Source organism: Gallinula chloropus (genome assembly GCF_964237585.1).
Source record: "Gallinula chloropus genome assembly, chromosome: 2".
Taxonomy (NCBI): Eukaryota; Metazoa; Chordata; class Aves; order Gruiformes; family Rallidae; genus Gallinula; species Gallinula chloropus.
In genome coordinates this window covers 101,931,565-101,953,473 of record NC_140086.1, presented here as the reverse complement: position 1 = coordinate 101,953,473, position 21,909 = coordinate 101,931,565, and the positions used below count along the sequence as shown (strand labels likewise).

The following is a 21,909-nucleotide window of genomic DNA, read 5'->3' as shown; positions in this document are numbered from 1 at the left end:
TTCCTGAAGGAATGACAAGCAGTTACATTGTGTGTGTCCATTCACTTATCCTCAAAATATTTTGGAATCTATTAATTAGCTGAAATAATATTTGATGGTAGTAAGCAGAGATAAAAAACCAAAACCAAACACAAAACCAGACAACACATCACATGTCTGCATCTTGTTTGCTGGAAGTTGCTACTTTTTCTGTCTTTTCACTTCAGCAGTCTAAAAAATGCCATGATGATTTAATCATTACAGTGCAGGAATCTATCAGAAAAGTAAATTCCCATGACATTACTGATTTTTAGTTCAATTCACTGACAGAATAGAGAAAATAAAATTTCACTGCTGATGTTAAAGATACGGGTCACAAATCTGGTTGTACTCCTATGAATTTCTGATAAAAAAAGTCTTTATTTTGAATTTAGTGCTAGAAATACTGCAACAGCTTTGATGGCATTAGTAGGGAAAAACTGTAGATTGAGATACTTTCTTCTGAAGCTGCTGACTAATCTACAATTTATAGTCTTGTATTACCCAGCAACTGTAAATTAAACTTAGTATGATCCAAATTACATATTTCATTCCTGAGTTTCATTTAAGGAGCCTACCAGTCAGACTTGACCACCAAAAAAAGAAATGTAAATTTCTTTTGTGCATACAAATTCCTGTGAAGCTCAGAAGAAAATATCAAGCTCACTTCTCCCCCCCCCCACCATAGCAATCAGAAAAGAAAGCTAAATTTCCATTGGATGAAAAACTGGTACATGAAAAAAAAAACCACCCTAGTGTTCTTCATGAATTTTACTCCATTTTAGAACAAAATGTTCAGAGTTGCATGTGAGGGTATTCTTAAATATCTATTTCAGAATAAGCACAAGATTCATGCTATCATTAGAAATGCATCCTTTGCTAGAAGGAGCTAGGAAATCTGTAAATATCCTCTATGACCTTCCAGTCACAAGCTGTTAAAACTCACGAGATTTTCAGTGTAATTGAAATTTTCTTTAAGAAAAAGAAGTTGAAGATCTGCTGCTTGCAGACAATAAAGGAAACAAATATTTTTGTACGATGAGGGGGTGTAACTCTTATGTAAAAGCTTTTTCATGGCTAAGATTAGTGACATTACTTAAGAAAAAAAATTATATTCTTACTATATTTTTAATGTTCAGATAATGTATTCAAAGGCCTAAGGAAAAAATAGCAGCACACTCAAAAAGTTCTCTAGGCTTACAGCATTTGGACTGTGCAGCCAGATTTTGTCTCTGTTCACATGCTATGTAGAGAATACAGAAAAAGAATGTATTCTTACTTGCCTCCTTTGAAGCAGGCAAGTCTTTCAAAGCTCCAAGAGTGAATTGGTTTGGGAACAATGTCAGGGAGAGATGAGGGCCAGATGATCCGCAGGGGACAGGAGTCAGATGATAAGAACATTAACAAGACTGACAGGGTAGGGTCCTTTCCAGCCAAGCAAGCAGGGAATACCCAGGGTTGGCAGCTAAGTTCAGCCTAGAGTCTAGATCAAAATGATGAGGCAGGTCTGAAGTCAAGCTGAGAAAACAAGTCTCCAGGCCAGATCACAGAATCACACAATGATTAGAAGGACCTCTGGAGATCATCTAGTCCAACCTCCCTGCTAAAGCAGGATCACCTAGTGCAGGTTGCACAGATCACATCCACATGGGTTTTGAGTATCTCTGGAGAAGGAGAATCCACAACTACCCTGGAGAGCCTGTTCCAGTGCTCTGTCATCCTCAAAGTGAGGAAGTTTTTTGTCTTAGAATCATAAAATCACAGAAAGCCTTGGTTGGAAAGGACCTTTAAAGGTCATCCAGTCCAACCCCCCTGCAGTAAGCAGGGACATCTTCACTAGATCAGATTGCTCAGAGCCCCATCAAGCCTGACCTTGAATGTCTCCAGGGATGGGGCCTCCACTACTTCTCTGGGCAACCTGTTCCAGTGTTCTACAACCCTCATATTGAAGAAGTTTTTCCTAATATCCAATCTAAATTTCCCCTTTTCTAGTTTAAAACCATCGCCCCTCATCCTAGTTCTGCATGCCCATGTGAACAGCTCTTCCCCAGCTTTCTTACAGGCACCTTTCAGGTATTGGAAGGCCGCTATAAGGTCCCCTGGAGCCTTCTTTTCTCCAGGCTGAACAACCCCAACTGTCTCAGGCTGTCTTCACAGGAGAGGTGCTTCAGCCCTTTGATCATTTTTGTGGCCCTCTTCTGGACTCATTCCAAGAAGTCCATGTCCTTCTTGTGTCGAGGGCTCCAAAGCTGGACTCGGTATTCCAGGCCTGCCTTTGAGCATATCGCATGCTCCCTGCAACTTTGTGTCACAAGCAAAATTGCTTAGGGCCTTCCTTCCCCGTTTCCAGGTCATCGGTGATATCAAACAGTGTCAGCCTCAGTGTTGGCATTTCAAAAATTCAGCTATTTAAAGACTGCCATCTAGATGATCACAGGCAGTTGGACACAGAGAAATAATTTACTTTTTGTCTATCTAGAACATCCAAAGTTCTTCCTATTTTTCCTCTCTCTCCCTCACTCTCAATACAATGCATGCATACATACATTCTGCAGAATTATGAATCTGTTACATAAATTGACAGTAAAGGAATTTCAGGCAGAACATACTAATTTTTGCTCTTCTGAATAGCTCTGTTTTCACCTGCTTTTTCAGGTTTTCCTCTAGCGTGACATAAATCCAGACACCCCAGTTGAATGGTATGCTCTGCATTGCAGACTCATCTTCATAGTGTTCAGTTTCCTGGGAATAAATATATTCTTGGGAGAATACTAGTCGTTGATCTCAGTCAGAATCACCATTTGCTGATTGGCATAACTAGCTTAGCATAAGTGACTAAATTACTGAAGTCTAAGGCCACAGGCAGTGAACTTTCAACTAGATATGTTGAACATTTACCTAGTTAAGTAAAAGAAAGCACCAGAGCCAGTTCAACCCAGAAGATAAGGGAACTACAACCGTCAGCAGAAGCTGCAACCTTAGAGGTAAGAAAAGAAATGGCCCACCTAGAGACAAGGAAAGGACCAAGTGAAGAATGTGAAGACACCAGATCATAATATCACTACTGGTCTGAACTTAAATTGTAAGGGTATAATTGCCCCAAGGTTTCTTTGTTCTGGGTCCCCCCCCAGAGGCACCCAGCTCAAGCTGTTGACTGCTGTACCACTCAATTTATGTCATCAGACTTCAAACCTGAGACTCTGCTGTAGGAAACCTAGGGTAGAGAAACTTCTTTAACCTCTACTGGATGTTTTTGTTCAGGTGATTGTAGTACAAGACACTAAAAGCTTCTGTTTCCTATAGTCTCATGGACATTGTGTAGGAATCTGTGTGAGTTCAGCGTGAAAATGGTGTATCATAATTCTTATCTTCTCAGGCTTTCTCCTTTGCACTATTTTCTGAGTATTTTGTGCGTATTTTTTCTGTACTTCAATACCTCTTTTGTAGATGTTCTTCTTTTTGTCTCTTGATTTTTCAGATGTTCGAAAGCAGCTCTGTTGCCACAGGCTGCTGATCCATTCAGAGATACAGTTTCTTCTGATTATGAAAATAAATCTGAGAGGAGGGGATGTGATTCTTTATTCTGTTACCATGACATCAAAGATCTTTATGCATCATTCCTTAGGTATAACTTCCAGCTCCGCTTCTCAGTACTGGGAGAATATCCAGGGGCAAATTATCTGACATGAATCTCTTGTATATATTTACTGTGATTTTTTTTTCATGATTTACCTGTTTGCCTCTAATATTTGAATGACAAGTGGTAGAGGAAGGCGACCACACTCGTGGTGTTTTTAGCCCCAGCTGGCAGTTAAGCACCATGTAGCCACTCACTCCTCTCCGGCCAGTCCCCCTTATATACTGAGTATGAGGTCATAGGGTATGGAATACCCCTTTGGCTAGTTTGCATCAGTTGTTCAGGCATTGTCCCCTTCCATCTTCGTGTGAAAATTAACACAATCCCATCTGAAAACTAGGATACTATCTACCCCTTATTCTATGCCATCTACATCATGGCTAGATCCTTCAGTTCCGATTCATCGCCACCCCTCTTCCTATCTTTCATGTAGGTATTTATACACACACAGAGATACCATTCCCTTAGTATATGGACCATCCCTCTAAGTTGTCTGTTGAATTTATTTAATCCATGACTTTGGGCTCCATCTATCACAACAGTCTCTCAGGGGAGGGAAGGTGTTGTGTAGCATTGAATTGAACACATGCTGCACCTGTAAATCATGGCTGCTATATCTGTCATGGCCCCTGCCCAGAGTCTATGGTTTGAAGACATCCATTTCAAGGAAGTTGCTGGGCACCAGTTGCTGGGGCCAGTTCCATCATCACTGCACTTGACTCAGTTTCATCAAAGTTCATCCTTCATTAATTTGGGTGATTCTTACTGTAATAGCAGTGATACAGCATATAGCAATTGCAGTAGTGATGGCATACAGTATCTTTGCTGAAGGGATACCTTTCCCTCGTGCCTGACAGAAGTCACCTCCAGAGGCTGAGGGATTGTGTCTTTTTCCAACCGCCTTGTCAATGCCCCCTTTCCTAGACAAGGATCCGAGCTGCTTGGGCTCCCTACCCTCTAAATCCTCTGTGACTGCGTGGTGCTCAGCTCTCAGCTGGGGCAAAACCACAACACTCTGTTATCCCAGCATTGGAGCAGCCAGATAACAATGTGCTCATCAGGCCAATGGCTGGCTGAAATGTTTTTGCATGTCTTGGGGTTCACTCAGGGACAGGAATTGGGTGATTATCTCTGGTTCTGCCTCTCCTTTGTGTTCTTGTGATGGTCCCAGTTCTTCATTGTCCTTTACTAAATGAGCTGACTTGTATTTCCATTTCTGCTTGGTATAGGGGCAACTGATACTGATACAAGTTGGCTCCCAGGTTTAGCTACAATGCATGTTGCCAAGGTTTGAGTACTCATGGTACCTGTCACAGGAGTTGGAATAACTACAGTGCCTGTCATTTGATCATCAGATCCACAGAGACCTTCTCTTTCCCTTGAGGGTACTGAGGAGTACTGAACAGAGCTCAGTAGACTGGGGCCAGCAGGCTCCAGCACATTGCAATGATTTATGTCTCTCTGGAATTGCCAGGGTGACAGCATACTCTTTCCAGCTATTTAATTAGTTTTTCGAGATTCTGCACTTGCTCAGGGGTGAAGTTCCAAAACACTAGAGCTGCCCACCCTCCCAGGCATTTGCCCAAGCTATCCCACAATGCCTGACACTCAGAACTACCCAGCTTTGGGGCAGATTTCTGGGTGGTATTTCAAAATAATAGTTGTTTAACCCTGAACACACATTCAGGAGACACCACAACTGGAACATGCTAGCTTGAACATCCCAAGAATATTCAAAATTCTCAAGAGCTGTTCTGACTGGCGCAAAGGAGAAGGGAAAAGTGAGTTGGGAGAGTGTTCCCCCTTGTTTCCACCATAGACTGGCTTTCTGAGGAGAGAGGTAAATAGTGTGATTATTAACAGTTGCCTTGAAGTGGCTCCTGAAGTAGGCAGATGACAGCAATACAGAGTACAAATACCAGATTAGTCTCACAAACAGTAATTTTGTCATATCATAACCCAGTGTTACACAGTACAACAAATCAGTAACCTTGATCTGTCTTGCAGAGATGACAGACAGCACCACAGTGAATATACACAGTAAGTCAGGCATTACATAATGTAGCCCTGAGGAAAAAAAAATAACATTGTGACCAATGATTATTAAGCTAATATAATGGATGCTTATAACAAATTTGTTTTAATGCACTCTGGTCAGATCTGTCATTATCTCCACCCTTCAGGCCCCACATTGGGCACTGAAAGGACTGATGTTTAACTTGTCAGGCAGCTAAAACAACCCCACAGCCATTTGCTCACTGCCCCTTCAGTGGGATGGGGGACAGAATTAAATAAAGCTCAGGGGTTGAGATAAAACCAGTTTAATAGGACAGAAAATTAAGAAGTCCTAAGACTCTTCTGCTTGCAATTCTTCTCAGCCTGACATTGCCTATATTCCTCTAAATAATATTGTAGCATCAGCAGACTCTGACACTGCCATTTCCAGATCATTGAGAAATGTACTTCACAGATCAGGGTCCAGAACACGTTCTTCTGGGACTCTACTGGTGACCCCCTCTTATTGTGAAAATATACTATTGACTCTTACTATCCCATTTTCTGTCTCTCAACCAGTTATTTATACCTGCAATTATTTAATTATTGGCAGTGTAACTTTTAACAGCTTTTGATGAGTGACCTCTCCAAACTCCCTCCAGAAATCCATAGTCAGAATTCCAGGGTCTGTCTCCCTTTGCCACATGCTTGTTGAGTCAGAAACGTTTCAGTAGGATTGTGAGGCAATTATTCTTTTTACAAAAGACATTTTGACTCATCCTTATTACATCATCTGTATTCATATGCTCACTAATTCTAATCTATTTTACAGTTTCCCTTAAATTGTGTGCTACAGACATCAGGCCTGCACTTTAATGGATTTCTTATGGCATCCTTACAAAAAAAACATGCTACAGCTGACAGATCCCTGTTTTCTGCTAATAAAAGAAGTTTCATACAAGAGGTTGTACAGAAGAGTTTGTACTTCGCCCTTGAATTCTTTTAGAATTACTGTTTGCATACCACCTGGTTGTTGTGATTTTTGTCACTATTAATTTTGCCTATATGTCCTATAACCTGTATGTTCCATACTGACTCTTTCAAGATACAACCCCTACTGAGTCCCCCCCATAAAGAAAAGCTGGCTTAAGAATCTCCTCCAGCTCTGCTGTAGTGAACACAGATGTAAAGAAATAATTTAGATTTTCTGATATCTCTGTATGCTCCTTTAAATTTATTTTAATTTTCCTGGTGCTACAGACTTTCTGGCAGGCTTCCAGAGCCTGAAGTGTTTGAAAAGGGATTTATTATTAGATCTTTATGCCTTATGTGAGTTGTTTCTCAAACCGTTTTGGCTTGTCTCATGGTGTGGTTTACTTTTCATCTGTCACAAGTTTGGATTCTGTTTTTAATTTTAAGCACAAATTTAGGTTTTGGAAAGATGCTTCTGAAAAGCTATCCCCAGCAACAAGCTCCATTGTCACTGCTGCTTAACTACAGCAGGGTCCTTTATCCCCTTATGTGCATTTGTCCTCTGTGTCCAGTATGGTATCCTTGCAGTCTCCACATAACCCTCAGAGACATAGTTATTTCAGTTGCCCCTCCATTTTTAATAAGCTTTTTCATTTTTAGGTAGTTTCCTTTTTTTTTTTTACCAAAACTACATATTGGTGGGCTTTTTTTTACTTCTCTATAAGAGCTTTATGGAAAGAAGGAGGGAGAGAGGGAGGGAGGGAGAGGAAGGAAAAGAAGGGAAGGAAGGAGATAGAACATCACTATGTGCTGCAATGGATTGTGCTCACAGCACCTTGTAACTTTTCCCTTACCTTCTACAGGGGTGCACAGTACTGTATTAAACTACTGCTTGTGGCTGCAGGGATTGTAACCCCAATGGCATTTGGAAACACCTAGAACAGCTTATTTAAAATTCAGGAAATCCAGGAAATCCTTTGCACAAGAGGGTATTGTGTCAGGTGACCCATGCTAAACATCCAGACTTGCAGCTGATGATGGCTGTAGTCCATTTTATTTTTCTCACCAGAATCTCAGCATCATGGCAACCTTGCTCTCTTCATGTCAAGCATGTCCCAAACAGTCATGGGCTGCCTGGCCCTTAGAAATGATTATACCATGATGTCAGCTCAGGAGTGAATATGTTTCTATCAGCAGATTGATCTTCCTTGGAATGCTGGCACTGACAGTTATGGCTAGGAATTCCCTTCCTTCTGTTTCCTTACTTCTTCTCACTTTCTTGAAGGCAAGGCTGTTTAATAGCATCCCTTTGGCATATAGCAGAGATTTGTGACTGTAAGAGTCCTGAGTACATCTCTCCCATGTCCTTTCCCACCACCCTGGGGATTTGACTGGATGGGCTCAGCACCGACTTTTATAAGTAGCTGTCAGGACATCAGGAGGCTCAATGGGTGCCTGCCCCTCATTCTTTCCCATGTTGCTTTAAAATTCATGCTCTTGTCCTTAACATCTGCCTGAACTACACTGCAGGTATGCTTGTACCTACCCCCTCTGATCCTCACTGGCTTGACATCTGGCTTGAGCTGCCTTGTCTGTCAACCTGGCCTGTTGCCTGAAGTTTTGGTGAATCTGCTCTGCTCTTCTTACGCAGGTATCGTGAATTTTCCTGAGCTCCCAGCTCTATTTTCTATTCAGTGCAGCCTGTCCTTGCTGCTTCCTGACAGTCATACCGGTCAGATGAAAAAAAAAAGCAGCCAATGAGGAAAGAAGTGAGTGTTAAGTGGCATATGAATGGGGAGACAAATATGTAAGCATGACAAAGAAAAAGAGATATGTTTTAAGGGGTGTATGATACAGTGGGTAGATGCTTGCCCCGATCTCTGCACTGGAAGGGATAAATGATGAGGAAAAGATAAAGAGTATTTTGCCGAAACTAAGGAAGAGAATAAAATCACATGCCTGTAGAGACACGATGGACAATTAAGTTAGGCTATCAAGAGTGGATGTGATTGGCCCGATGCAAATGTAAGATGCAAAAGGAGAAAAAAAAAAGCACTTTTTAGATAAGAAGGGGTAAGGGGGAACAAAGGAAAAGCTGTATGGACCCAGCCACTGGCATTTCTGCAGCAGCATATACAGGTCCAAATCTCCCTTCTCTTTTGGTTTCTGGTCTTTTTTGGGGGTAGCAGAAGTCTGGGTACTCAAACGGTAGTGCTGTGGCATTGAAGTAACGCGGCGTTTAAAACGCGTGGCAGTTCTGTGTGACGGTGTCGGTCACGCCTCTGTAGTGCCAGCGGAGACGTCTGCGGGAACCAGAGGGCTACCGCAGGTCTCTTGGCAGCGGCAGGAAACCACGCACCCCCCCTGAAGGGATGGATGGCACTGCCACAGCCCTTTCCCTGCAACCCCCGGTGGTCCCCGGGGAGGGGGGGTGGGGGGCAGAGCGCAGGCGGAGCGCGGCCGCTGCTCCCCGGGCGCCGTTCTCCAGAGCTGCCTTAGATGCGGGGGGCTGGGAGCCGGCTCCGCAGCTCTGCGCGCGTTGCGGAGCCCCGCCGCAGCGGCACGGAGCCGTTCCCTACGCGCTCGGTAACCATGGCGCCGCGAACCTCTGCAGGGGCGTGAATCACTCCCCGCCGCTGCAGCCCGCAGGATGACGAAGCGCGCGGCGCCTTCGGAGCGGGCCGCCCGGCGGGACTCGCCGCCGCTGACATCCGGGCACTCGTGTGGGACCCGCGCGTGGCTCCAACCGCCTCCCCCGGGCGGCGCGCAGCCAGGCGGCACATCCCTCGCCCCGTGCCCGGCGAAGCCGGCCCCGCGCCCCCGCTCGCCCTGCTGCGGCGGGCCCCGAGCCCATTTTACAGACAGGCACGCTGACTGCCAAGCCGACGGACAATTCGTGGCCATCGCTAGCACGTCTCTGTCGGTGATCAGTGTTCCGCTCTTCCCGCTGCGCAGCGTCACGGGGACCTCTCGGTCCCCCCTGGCTCAGGCGGCGAGAGAGGCCTCGGCGCCGCCCCCACCGCCTCCACGCCCCCGCCCGCCCTCAGCCCCGCCCCGCCCGCCTCGCGCCCTCCTCCGCCCTCGCGTTCGGAGCCCTGGTGCGGCTGCGTGCGCGTGGCCTCGCTCCGCCGGCGAGGGGTGGGGGGGACGGGGACGGGAAGCACGAGTTGTGCGCATGCGTAGCGGCCAGAAAGCCGAGCCTCAGAGGCGGGGGGCAGCCCTGGCATGGCGGAGGCGCGGCCCGGCGCAGGTGAGCGCGGCGGTTGTGCTTGCGGGGCGGCTGGGGAGGGGGGCCGGTGGGGTGGGTTGGACGTGGGGAGGAGGAGCAGTTGTTGTTCCGCCGCGACGCTGCCGGGCGGGTGGCCGCGTCGCGGCGGTAGAGGCCGAGCGGTGGCGTGTTCGGAGGGCGCCGGCTGCGGCACCACCACCTGTTGCCGCCGTCTCGCCCCCGCCTGCTGCAGTATTCGTGGCGCCGGTGGGGCTCAAAATGGCTGGGCTCGCCTCTGCCGCAGGGGCGCGGGGCAAACTTTCCCTGAGGGGGAGCGTGCGAGCCTCGCAGCGTGTGCCGAGCGACCGGGGAGGCCAGGAAAATGCGAGGAGCCGCTTTAGTTTTATGGAAAAGTTGCTGCTCTCTGCCGTCCCCTGCCCGCGGCAGCCGGCGGAGGGGCGCGCTGCCTGCGCCGGGCAGCCTGGCCTGCCGCGGCCCCGCCGGCTGCCGCCAGCCTCGGCGTTTCCTGACGTCTCCCCGGGGCCGAGGGGTAGAGGTCTGCGGGTGGTGGCTGGGTGCTTGAGGTGGCTGCCGAGGGCAAGTGCCACCTGTGTGCACAGTGACTTAGGCAAGGGCTCGTGGGCGGGGAGCAGCGTAGGGGCCGACCCGGACTGGGACTGAGCACCGCGAGTGTCGTAAGGGTGGATTTTATTCCTCCATTTGTTTATTTTTTTTCTAGCTGGCTTTTAGGATGCGGGTTCGTGTTAACTTTCATTTTACTGTGTGTGGTTGCTGAGGAGGGCGCTCGTGTTCTGGATTCAGGATTCGTACTCCAGCCTTGCGTCCAACGATCTGTCACATATTATGGGCACTTACCATAGAAGGTCCCTTACATGACTTGAACATGTAACTAGAAATAACACTTGCCCAGAGTAGTCTATGATATTTAGTGTTTTCATTGTGTCTTCATTTTCTTGGACTCTCCATAGATTTCTTGGGTAATCCGTGAACTTTGGAGTCACTTGATGAGCCAACTCATTTCACTGTTTACAGACTTGTTAGATTTATGCCGGGAAGAATCCTGGACTTCTGTGTCTGGGGTGAAGAAAAAAAGAATTTCTACTTCTGTGGCACTCTGATGTTATGAATAGCCTTTATCTTAAAGAGTATCCCAAATTGCATCCTCTATTATCCTTTGACCTTGGCAGCCTGTCTATCATGGTGGAAAAGTTATTTGAGTTCATTTTTGATAGGATGAAGATGGATCAGCAGGTGCCTTCTGGGAAGTGGAATAGCATGGGGTGTAGCTCACAGGGTAGAGACTCATAGTTTCAATACAGAGAAGCTGGTGCAGGCAAATATCTGCTAGTTTGTTTGCCTTCCATACTGTTAGGCTGCAAGTCAGCTCTGACCCTGAACCCTTTTTGTACAGTGCACATTAAATAAAGGGTCTCAAATAGGTATACTGAGCTAGAAATAGCTTTATTGAAAAGTACTAGATTAGTCATGATGATACACCGTTTCTGCATTGCTTTATACTGCTTAGATAACAGAGATATTGTCACGTGGCATTAAGTTCTGGAGTTCATTACTTGTTATGGTAATGCATATGTGATCAGGAACCGTCTCATAGGTAGGTTTTGAATTGTGCTTGTGCAGTGTTAGGGTGGGAACTGGCTTTTGCCCCATGCCTTCGTGGACAGGGTGAGTGTATGATTTTTAAGAGCTTAAACAAGAAAGATACTACTGCTGTCACAGTAGATCAGGGAAAGCAGTTGAGGTTGAATAATGACAGTTTTGAGTCATAGCAGGTGTGCAGTACATCCATGATATGAATGGTTATGAGACACGGGGAACAGGTATAACAGATAAAGGGGAAAAAAGATAAGAAACTTGGCAATGGCAGAATGATTGTTTGCGTGATATACCTTTCTAGTTCCCTGCCCCAGTGCACCTAGAAGGGTCAGGTGGTATTTGTATTTAATAGCCATTAATTGAGTTGGTTTTTTTCCTATCATTTGCTGTATTTGCTGTTGAATGTGGTTTTGTTTCCTTGCTTCCACAATGACAGCTGGTACAGTCTACGTGTTACAATGCATCATTAAACGGAAGATATCAGGGAGTTGCTATAAAGCATTGAGCTGCCCACTGTAAGGATGAACAGTAAAGTCAAAACTTAGATTTACGATACATTTTTTTCTACTCTATGCAAAGTCTATTCTGTAGTATATACTTCTCTTAAGATAATGAAGCTATTTAGGGTAGAATTTCGTTTCTTTCCCTACTTTCATATTTCTCCTATGCCATCTTGAATTGCGCTAGTTAAAACTTTTGTTCAAAACATACATGCACTGAATCTGTAGAGTTGCATAAAAAGACAAAGCACAGCACTACATGCCAGTATATGCAAAGGGCTGCTTAACTGGAAAGCAGATCTTCTGACAGGGCCCTCGGGATCCTTGGTGGATATGGTGATTTAACCCTGGCTGAAGGCCAGATGCCCACCAAAGTTGCTCTATCACTCCATTTTTCAGCTGGACAGGGGAGAAAATATATATTGAGAGGCTTAGGAGTCGAGATAAGGACAGGAAGAGATCATTCTGCAATTAGCATCATAGGCAAAAGAGACCCAACATGGAATAAAAAGAGGGGAGGGGTAAAAGAAAATCATCTACTTTATTATACTACGCACACTGAAACCTGAGTAGGATAATGACAAGTAAAACCAGATCTTAAAACACCTCCCCCCCTCCCCTCCCTTCTTCACAGACTTAACTTTATTCGTGATTTATCTCACTTCCTCCTCCCCCTCCCCAGGTGGCATAGGAGGAGGTGAGAATAGGGGTTCCTCCAGAGTAGTTTTCCTTCTTAGTCTGGGGGGGGGGTATTCCTCACTCTTCCCCTGCGTGGGGTCCCACACACAGGAGATAGTCCTCCATGAACTTCTCCAATGAGGCTTTTCCTGTGGGGCTTCAGTTTTTCACCAGCTGCCCCAGTGTGGGTCACTGCTGTGGGGGGGAGTCATAAGTCATAGAATGTCTCTCAGTCTTCCATGCCCAGACTGCCCCAGCCTGGTCCCCCCACGGAGTCACAAGTATCCCCCCACTAAACCTCCTCTCTCTCCCTTTCCCCATAGGCTGCAGGTTACGGCATCTTCTGCATGTCTCCACCCGCTCTAGTGTGGGGTCCCCTGTGGGCTGCAGGTGGGGTCTCTGCTCCCCCTCATGTTCCATGGGCAGCAGGGAGACACCCGCTCCTCCATGGGTTTCTCCCTGGGCTGCAGGAGAATCTTTCTCTCTGGTGCCTGGAGCGTCTCCTCCCCCCGCCCCGTTCTTCACTGATCTTTATGTCTGCAGAGTTTCTTATGTCTTCACACTCCCTCCTCTGGTAGCAAAAGGTGGATGCTTGTGTTTTGGTGTTTTTTTTTTTTTCTTCAGTATCACAGAGGTGCTATGACTGTCACCAGTTGCCTCAGTCTTGGTCAGTGGCCTTGGTTCTTGAGCCCGCTGGTATTTGCTCTGTCGGGCCTAGGGAAAGCTGCTGTCTGCTTCTTGCAGAAGCCGCCCCTGCAGCCCCTCGTCTTTACCAGGACCTTGCCATGCAAAACCACAACAGTGGACTGTAAGCAGACCATAGGTCAGCGATGCATCCTTTGTGCAAGGATGACTAACAGTATTCTCAGCTACATTAGGAGGAAGGTTGTTGGTTTGTCAAGGGAGTTGCACTTTCCCCTCTGCTCACCCCTGGAGCACCGTCTACGTTTCTGGTCTCTGCTACGCAAGGAAGACATGGATGTACTGGAATGAGTCCAGCAAAGGGCCACAAAGATGATTAAGATACTGAATCATCCCTCATATGAGGAGAGGCTGGGAGAACTGGAGCTATTCAGTCTGGAGAAGTCTCAGTCATCTCAGTGCTGTGTGCAAAAATAGTGAATGGGTGGGTATAAAGAATATAGAGCCAGATTTTTCTGAGTGGTATTGAGTGAAAGGAAAAGAGGCAACAGGTAGAAATTAAACTACATGAAAATCCATCTGAACACAAAAAAAAAAAAAGTTTTACTGTGAGGATGGTCATTCACTGGAACAGGCTGTTCAGAGAGGTTTTGGGTTTGCCATCCTTGGAGATAGTCAAAACTCAGCTAGACACAGTCATGGATAACTTGCTCTAGCTGCCCTTTTAGAGCAGGATATTTGAACTAAATGATCTCAAGAAGTCCCTTCCAACTTCAGCCATTCTGTGGTTCTGTAGTAATGAATTTGCTTATTAGTCCTTCTCTGAAAACTTTTGAGGAGTCCCCGTGAGGGAGATGAACTATCACAGTTAGAATAAAGAAAGAGTTTGAGGCAGGGGGATTGTTTTGCATGAATATGGGTTGGACTGCTTGAGTCTTTAAGCCTGTTTAGGATGATTTTTTGTGTGTGTGTATGGTACACTGTAATGTAGGTACAATAAGATCTCCAGGGAGTGTTTTTCCCTGTAATTTGTGCTTTGTATTCAGCTTACTGGCACATTTCTTGTCTGGATACATGCAGTGCTGCAATAAATAGATTGTTGTGTATGCACTTTGTGCTGTCCTCTGTGTTTAGGTGAAAGAATAGGTTGAGTTGCTTTAAAACTAGGACATCAGTCCTGAAATTACCTTTTGTCTTCTACTGGGAAACAGTATGTAAACAGAATATATAAAACATCCAGAGTTGGAAGGGACTCACAAGGGTCATGAAGTTCAACTTCTGAATCCATTCAGGGCAACATAAAAGTTAAACCAGGTAGCTTCTTGAACACTGGAAGTCTTAGGGCTGTGAGCATTTCCCTGAGACCATTCTTCCAGTGCCTGACCTCCCTCTGATTGAAGAATTTTTTCCTAACACTGCCCAGTATGAACTTCCCCTGACAGAGCTTTAAGTTGTTCCCTCATGTCCTGTCACTGACCATGAGGGAGAACAGATCAGCACCTCCCTCTCCATTCCCACTCACGAGGAAGCTGTAGACAGCAATGAGGTCACCCCCTCAGTCTCTTCTCCAAGGTGAACAATGCTGGTATCCTCAGCCGTTCCTTGTAAGTCATGTCACCATGTCCTTTCACCATCTTTGTGGCCTTCCACTGGACACATTCCAGTCCTTTAATATCCTTTTTGTAACGTGGAGCCCAAAACTTTCACATCGTACTCAAGGTGACCCATAAATTCAACCCAAACCAGTGTATCTCAGTAAGTAGTTGTTGTGAGATATGTCAATCTGATTCAGGTTAATATGGAATAATGTTGGGGGTGCATAATGCCATACCTTTGTATGGCCATGGGCCTGGGAGGGACAGTTTAAGATTTTTGCATGTACTGGATGAAGTATGTTGAAGCAGCACCAAACTGTATAAAGGATGTGCAAAGCTTTGCCTGAAGGACCACAGTGTTAGCACACTGTGTGCATTGTGATACCTCAGGAGAAACAACTTGTCTCTGAGGAGGTGATAAAGAGGAAGAGGGAAAGAAGAATAGGAAGGCACCTCAAATCTGCCTCAAGTCTGCAGAACCAGCTGGCTGACTTTGTTAGCGAGACGCAAGCTAAAGATGTCGTGTGGGGGTCGCCTGGCGGGCACTCCAGCGTGTGTATAAGCCAGGGACTGGAACTGTACAGTGTGCGTCCTGGGGGAGCGGAGACTCCCTGAGCACCCCAGCACCGTTTACTTGCCTTTATTCGTTTAATAAATTGTTCAGTTTGGTTATAATCCTGTTTGGGACAGAGTCGTTTATCACAGTTGTCAATTAAAAGGTAAGTGCTGGTCCAGTCAGAAAGACCGGTACTAATCAGTGTTTATTTAGTTCCAGTTTTACATTGATCTGAAACTCCAGAAGGAAAGCTGGTGTTCTTCCTGTCAAGGTGATAGAGGTGAATTCACTTAAGAATAAAGAAATGCTGCTTCTTTTGTACCCATTATATTTTTTTATTGACTGGACTTTTTCAATATTTTTTTCTTATATTGTTAATTTATCAGCTTTATAGTTTTTTGCTGGATTAAAGTACATTGTTTAATGGCTCTCAAACTTAATTGAATTTTGCTTGCTGAAAATGTGCTGTGTCACTTAGGTAGGCATGGTATCTTTAAGTAGCACGTTCAGACATCTTTATGGATGTCTTCATTACAAAAAGTACCAAAGATACCAAGTTTGGCTGTACTGGTCCTCAAAATAAGGTCTGGTTTTGAAGCAGATCATGTAATTATTAAAATGAGACATATATTTATGAACTGTTTCATATTTTTAAGTGTTCTTAGTAAATTAGTTTCCTGAAGGATAGCTCACCTAGATTACTTTAACTTTGCCAGTGCATTTGGTTCTATCCATCTTTAATGTTGAAGTGGTATAATGTGTAATGTTATGTCAGAACAGGCAGGAAACCATTATAATTTCCACATGCTTTTTTTTAATTCACATGCAAGTACTTAGAAACGTCCTCTACATTGCAGATTTTATTATTCCTAAATGTACTGTGATTTTCTTCATTTTATAGAAGTACAGGCTGTAATCTAGCTTTGGAGCTTCTCTTTTTCTTGGGATTTTGGTGTATGTACTTGTAGACATGTCAGAAGAAATTTGAGCTGGTGTTAGCTACTGATTATTACACTTGTATATGTGTTTTGCTGTTTATTGTCTTGGCAGACAGAAATCTGTTTTAGTAGAATTTACCACTTCCTTGGAATTTTTTTGTAATGTAAAAGCTGACAGTAAGAATAGGAGTCCTATTCATGGGCTATAAAAAGTCCTAATGAATTATTCATTTTTTGTAGGTGCTTTTAAATATCTGAATCCTGGTCTCCCATCTGTTTCTTCAAACTTAATATGTTATTTGAAAAGTGTTTTCAAAAATAGCACTTCCACAGCTACATTTCAAGTCCTGGTTATGCTTCTTAGAAGCCATGCTCAAAATTTTGCTCTGTTTTAGAAAACCAGCATTTTAAAGCCATGTCCAGCATATTTTTTTTCTGTCAGTATAAGATAGCATGTTTTACTGATCTACAAAACATCCTTAAGCTTATTTACTGCTTCATTTGAAAGCCCTCTGCAGCAACTTGCTTAATTTGTGAGTACATTCTACATACCACATCTCATAACTGAAGGAACAATTGTCTTTAATAATAGAAAATACTTATTAGACGCCAACTGATTTTTTTAAAAAAGTCTTTAGTAAACATTATGAAACCATTTTGTTTACCTTTTTATATATGCATTGCTTAAAATTTTAGGCTATACAAAAGAAACTTTAAACCAACTAATAAAAGGGGTTGTTGCAAGTAAGGTTTGTGTAATGAATTATAGGATTGCGTCCTGTCAATACATGCGAAACTCTTCAAAGTGCTGCATAACTGCTGTGTGCATCATGATGAAAAAGGACTGCAATTTATGCTTGTAGTCCTCATTATTAGTGATGGAAAAGAAACTGGCAAAACATTGGGAATAATGAAAATAAGTGTAATCATAGAAAATAAGAAGGGCAACTTTATATTTTGAGCTCTTTACAGAGGATACATGTGCTAAAATGAGAACCAGAATGTTTCTAGAGAAGCTGCTTACAGTCCAGATTATTTCAGATGTGTAAGACTAATATTTCTACCTATTAGGGTCTGCAGTCCTAATGATAGAATAGTTCAGCTGGAAGGGACCTACAACAACCACCATTGAGGCCAGCTGCCTGCCAAATTCAAGGTTTAGCAAAAGTTAAAAGCATGCTATTAAGGATGTTGTCCACTTGGATAATGACAGACATGGGGCATCCAGCACTCTCTTGGTAAAGACATCTTTCGCTTGCCAGGTCTGAACCTTCCCTGATGGTTGCAGCTTTGAGCCATTCATGTGGGTCCTATTGCTGGAACCCAGGGAGAAGAGATTAGCACCTCCCTCTCCACTTCTCCTCCCTTGAAGATTGATTCTTAACTTAATCCCCAGCTGTTTTGAAAGACATCTGTCTGGTGTTCTGATTCTCTTGGCTCAAAATCCTCTTTACTATTGCTACTCCTTGGCTGATTAATTTGTATTTGAAGTTCTGTGTTACATTAAATACTATATGTGAGATTTTAAAGAGCCCCCTTTTCTTCAGGTTTATGTGTGTTTATGTAAACATGCTAGGAAAAACTTCAACACATGCTAAACATCAATTATCACATTTGCATATCTTGTATACAGCGCTGCTTCAGATTTTTTTTTCTTTGCTTTTCATTTTTATATTCTTATCTTAACTCTGGGTCTTTCTTCAAAGATGACAAGAGAATATAACTTCAGCAAAGCATTGTATGAATTCAGCTCTAGTGTCTGGAAATTTGTTAGCAGTTGTTCTCTCAACTCTGGGATTGATTGAATTTCTGAGCCTTTGCATGTATGGTAATTTTGCTGAAAAGAGATGTTTACTGTTTAATAGTCTTACATGCCTGTGTTGATTTTTTTCACTTTTTTAGGTGCATTGAATTTCAGTCCTGATGCTGCTGATTCCATTCCACAAGAAAGACAATCTACAGATATAAACTGGATAAATAAAGATAGGAAAGAGTCTAGTAGTAATCAGAATAGAAGTAATTTACCGTTACCTAGTTTATCTTCTGAAAGAGGTACTGATTATGAAAGCTCTTCCACAAAGCATCAGGGTTTTTGTAATCCAGAAAGTCAGTGTGGGAATTCTGAAGACTTTTACCAGTATTTTGGTACCAGTAAGAGTTTGAAGAATCGCAACTTGCAAAGCCAGAGATGGCACAGATCAAGAAATGATAGCACACATACGAGAGGCAAGATAAGGCAAAGTACTGCTGATGCTGCCGTAGGTCCAGGGATTTCAGATACTGCAGTTGTACATGGGAGAAGAGCACCTCCTAGAGGGTACAATGACTTTGTCTCCTCAGAGAGTGACAGGGAGGTACCTAGTGCAGATAGCAGAGGAGCAAAGCCAAAGAAAACACATCTGATGCATGCGCCTGGAAGAGGCTTCAGAGAGAAGGGAAAGCAAACACATGACCGGGAAAAGAGAGTGAGCTCTAAACAGAAAATAGAGCTGTTTGAAAATATTCCATCTTTAGATTTGACTCAGTCTGATTCTTCAGAATCATCAGTTGGAAAGGCGTTCTGTGATGCACCTGTTCATAGTGGGGACGAGCAGAAAGGCTGCAATTACTTAAACAAAAGGTATCCACGGAAGCCAGTGTGGAATAAACCCCCAGCAGAAAAGGACTGTCAGAAAAGACATGATTCTCACCGTAGTAAAAACACGAAAGTAGGGAAGAAGTCGTCTCTTACCTATACTCTGAAAGATAAAAATGAGAGGAAGAAAGAGCTTGCTGTTCACAAAAATGATGAAAACGTGACCAGTGAAATCAGACATAAATTGCCTGATTCTGTCAGATGTAATGGAAGAAAGTTCCTGCTAAAGGGGGATCAGGCACCTGCACTTCATTTCAGCTGGACCCAGTACTGGAAAAAGCAAAGTGATGTGCCAAAAAACAAAGAAACTCATACAGGTAAGGTTTTTAGACTGTCCTTTACTCCTTTAATAAAGATACAATCTTTAATAGTTTAAACTACCTTCACATTTGACTAGCTGAAGAGGCTTGTAATTCCACATTAGGTCAGTATCAGTTTCAGAGGGTAGAATTGAATGTTAATGTTCAGTTTCTGAATGGGGAATTGTTCTGGAAGTTTACTAAGGAAGGACAGATTTTGTGTTGAGATGATTGGGGTTTTGTTTTTAAATTTTGCTACCAAACTGCAAATGATGGCGTGGTCAGGCACCATGTTAAAAATTATGTTGCTGGAATGCAGACTAAGATTCTGAGCATTCTGAGCTGTGGGGCTTGAGATGTACAATCCTAAAACTGTTTTTTGCAGAGGAGTTTTTTTCATGTTTTATGTAGAAGTAGGAAAGCCCTAGGTAGTGGAACTGTGCTCTGTTCCTAACTTGGGTTTTTTTTTCTCTTTTTGTTTTTTTTCAACAGTAGTATGAAAAGGTAGTTATAAATAGAGAAGGTCTCTGGATAATATTTTTGGAAGCTGAGAATAGAAACACGTGCTATTGACAGTGCAAAGCAGACCAGCAAGTTTTGACTGAATGAATTTTGTGCCAGCTCATACCATTAGGGACTTAAAACATTAAATGGAAATCAGCAGAATCTCTTCAATACCACAGTAGCACTGGTTTCAGTTTCTAGATAGCCTAGGTAGTTTTTTTTTTTGCTGTTTTAGATAAGCATAAATATATACTTGGAAATCAGTCTTAATGTTATTCATAACAGAAATCCTATTTTATTTCAGAGTCAATAAGGAGAGAGATTTTCTTTTTTTTTTTGGTCCTCTTTCCAGATTAACAAGTACTAATTATATTTAGTAGATTTTCACAAAGTATCTCAGCCTCATCTGCTGCCCAGAATTGTAGAGACAGGTAGACTAGTTCCTGTAACCTTAACTGTGGTATTGAATCTTTTGAAGATTTTGCTTCTCAGTGTTTCCTCTCTTTCAGAGCTGAGAAAAAAGTAGCATAATTAGGAAGCATGCGAAAGGTCCAGTCAGAAACTGCTCCCTTAGGAAAGCTCAAGGATCAAGATCCTCCTTGATCCTTTTCAACTTAAAGAGGTTCATTTTCATGCTGCTGGGTTCTACTTGAATTACTAAGTTAAAGACTCCTCAACTATTTACCCAGTTCTATTATTAAATGAAAAATATCATGTGCATTGCATGCTTTAGTTGGGAGCTGTTTTGGAAACAGTATCTCCTGCTATTTTCAGGGATCTGCTTTTATGCTTTTTAATATGTATGGCACAGCTATCCTGTCCAAGTGTGTTACAGCTTCTGGAGAAAAGTAGCATGTTTTAGATGGGGGTGCTTTCTTTACAGAAGGTAATGTTCCTGGGGTATTGAAAGCAGAAATGACTGTTAAATCTAAATCTTGTGATGCTAGATGCAGGAAGACTGGAAAAGAAAAGAAGCTTCAAAGTGCTTATATCCTATTAAGGAGGGCAGACTTTTAATATTTTTGTCCTTTGTTACTTGTGTTTGCAGCAATCTAAAAATGCTACATTTTTTAATTTTACACTGGTAATGAAGATACTTTAGAATTCTGTAGGCATAGATCAAATAGCATTTCTAAGGTGTATTTGGTAGCCTTACCTTGATGGGAGAGGAACCAGTTCTGCCAAATTGTCATGCATCTGTTACGGTTGCAGATCTAACTCTGTTTTCAGGCTGTTTTGTCTGTCATGTGGAGTTCTTTATTTTCAAAGTACTATGTCAAGTTCTCTCATGTGGCTCAATAAGCCTTGTGCTTTGACTATTGTTTTCAAGTAATTCCACTCCTAAAGCAGTCAGTTTGAGGGGCCTATTTCCATAACCCAAGTGCTTCACTTTTAATATTTGTTTCACAGTCTGCCAGGAATATTCAAGAATGGGAATTAAATTTAATTTTGGCTGAAGTGTCTGTAGTTGAGTTTTAAACTCTTTGATTTAAACTTTATGCAAAGGTAAATTCCCATGTGATGACTAAAATCTCAAACTTCTGTCAATCTGAAAACTATTGTAAGATCATAATGATAGCTCTTCATCAACAGAAATTATTGTTGCTATTTTTATGGGAATCTCTTCCTGTTCTGAAACTAGAGAAATCCATAGCAAGTATCAAACTGGAATTTTCCAGGAGCAAGCTAATACCTTGCTTATAGCTACACAGGCTTAGTAAGTTCTGTTATACTTTAAATGCAGTCTTGGAATTTAATTTGGATTGTGTTTGACAGCTAGCTGATGTTTCATACACAAGTAATATATTTTATTTGCAGGGTCATTGATTGAACAGCTGACCACAGAGAAGTATGAGTGCATGGTGTGCTGCGAGGTGGTCCGAATTGTAGCCCCAGTGTGGAGCTGTCAAAATTGCTACCATGTATTCCACCTGAATTGCATTAAGAAGTGGGCACGATCACCAGCTTCACAAGCTGAAGGTTGGTACTCTCTTGCACACGTGTTCTATCTCAAATACATGTAATAGCAAAGTTTACGTGTTTCTTATGTTGGAAAACTACTTACAAATTTGTCTAAGGTAACCAATAAGCTGTATT

The 21,909-nt window shown here is 43.1% G+C and overlaps 1 protein-coding gene across 1 annotated transcript in view; it reads left to right on the top strand.

The window, feature by feature from the left end:
• Positions 1-9,847: 9,847 nt before the first annotated feature.
• The window catches only part of NFX1 (nuclear transcription factor, X-box binding 1), a gene marked incomplete at both ends in the record, with an annotated part of 65,007 nt that continues 52,945 nt past the window's right edge, over positions 9,848-21,909 (top strand). The window contains 3 exons of the mRNA XM_084260033.1: positions 9,848-9,872; positions 18,277-19,326; positions 21,631-21,792. Of these exons, the coding sequence (XP_084116159.1) occupies positions 9,848-9,872; positions 18,277-19,326; positions 21,631-21,792 (1,237 nt within the window). The remainder of the gene's footprint in view (positions 9,873-18,276; positions 19,327-21,630; positions 21,793-21,909) is intronic.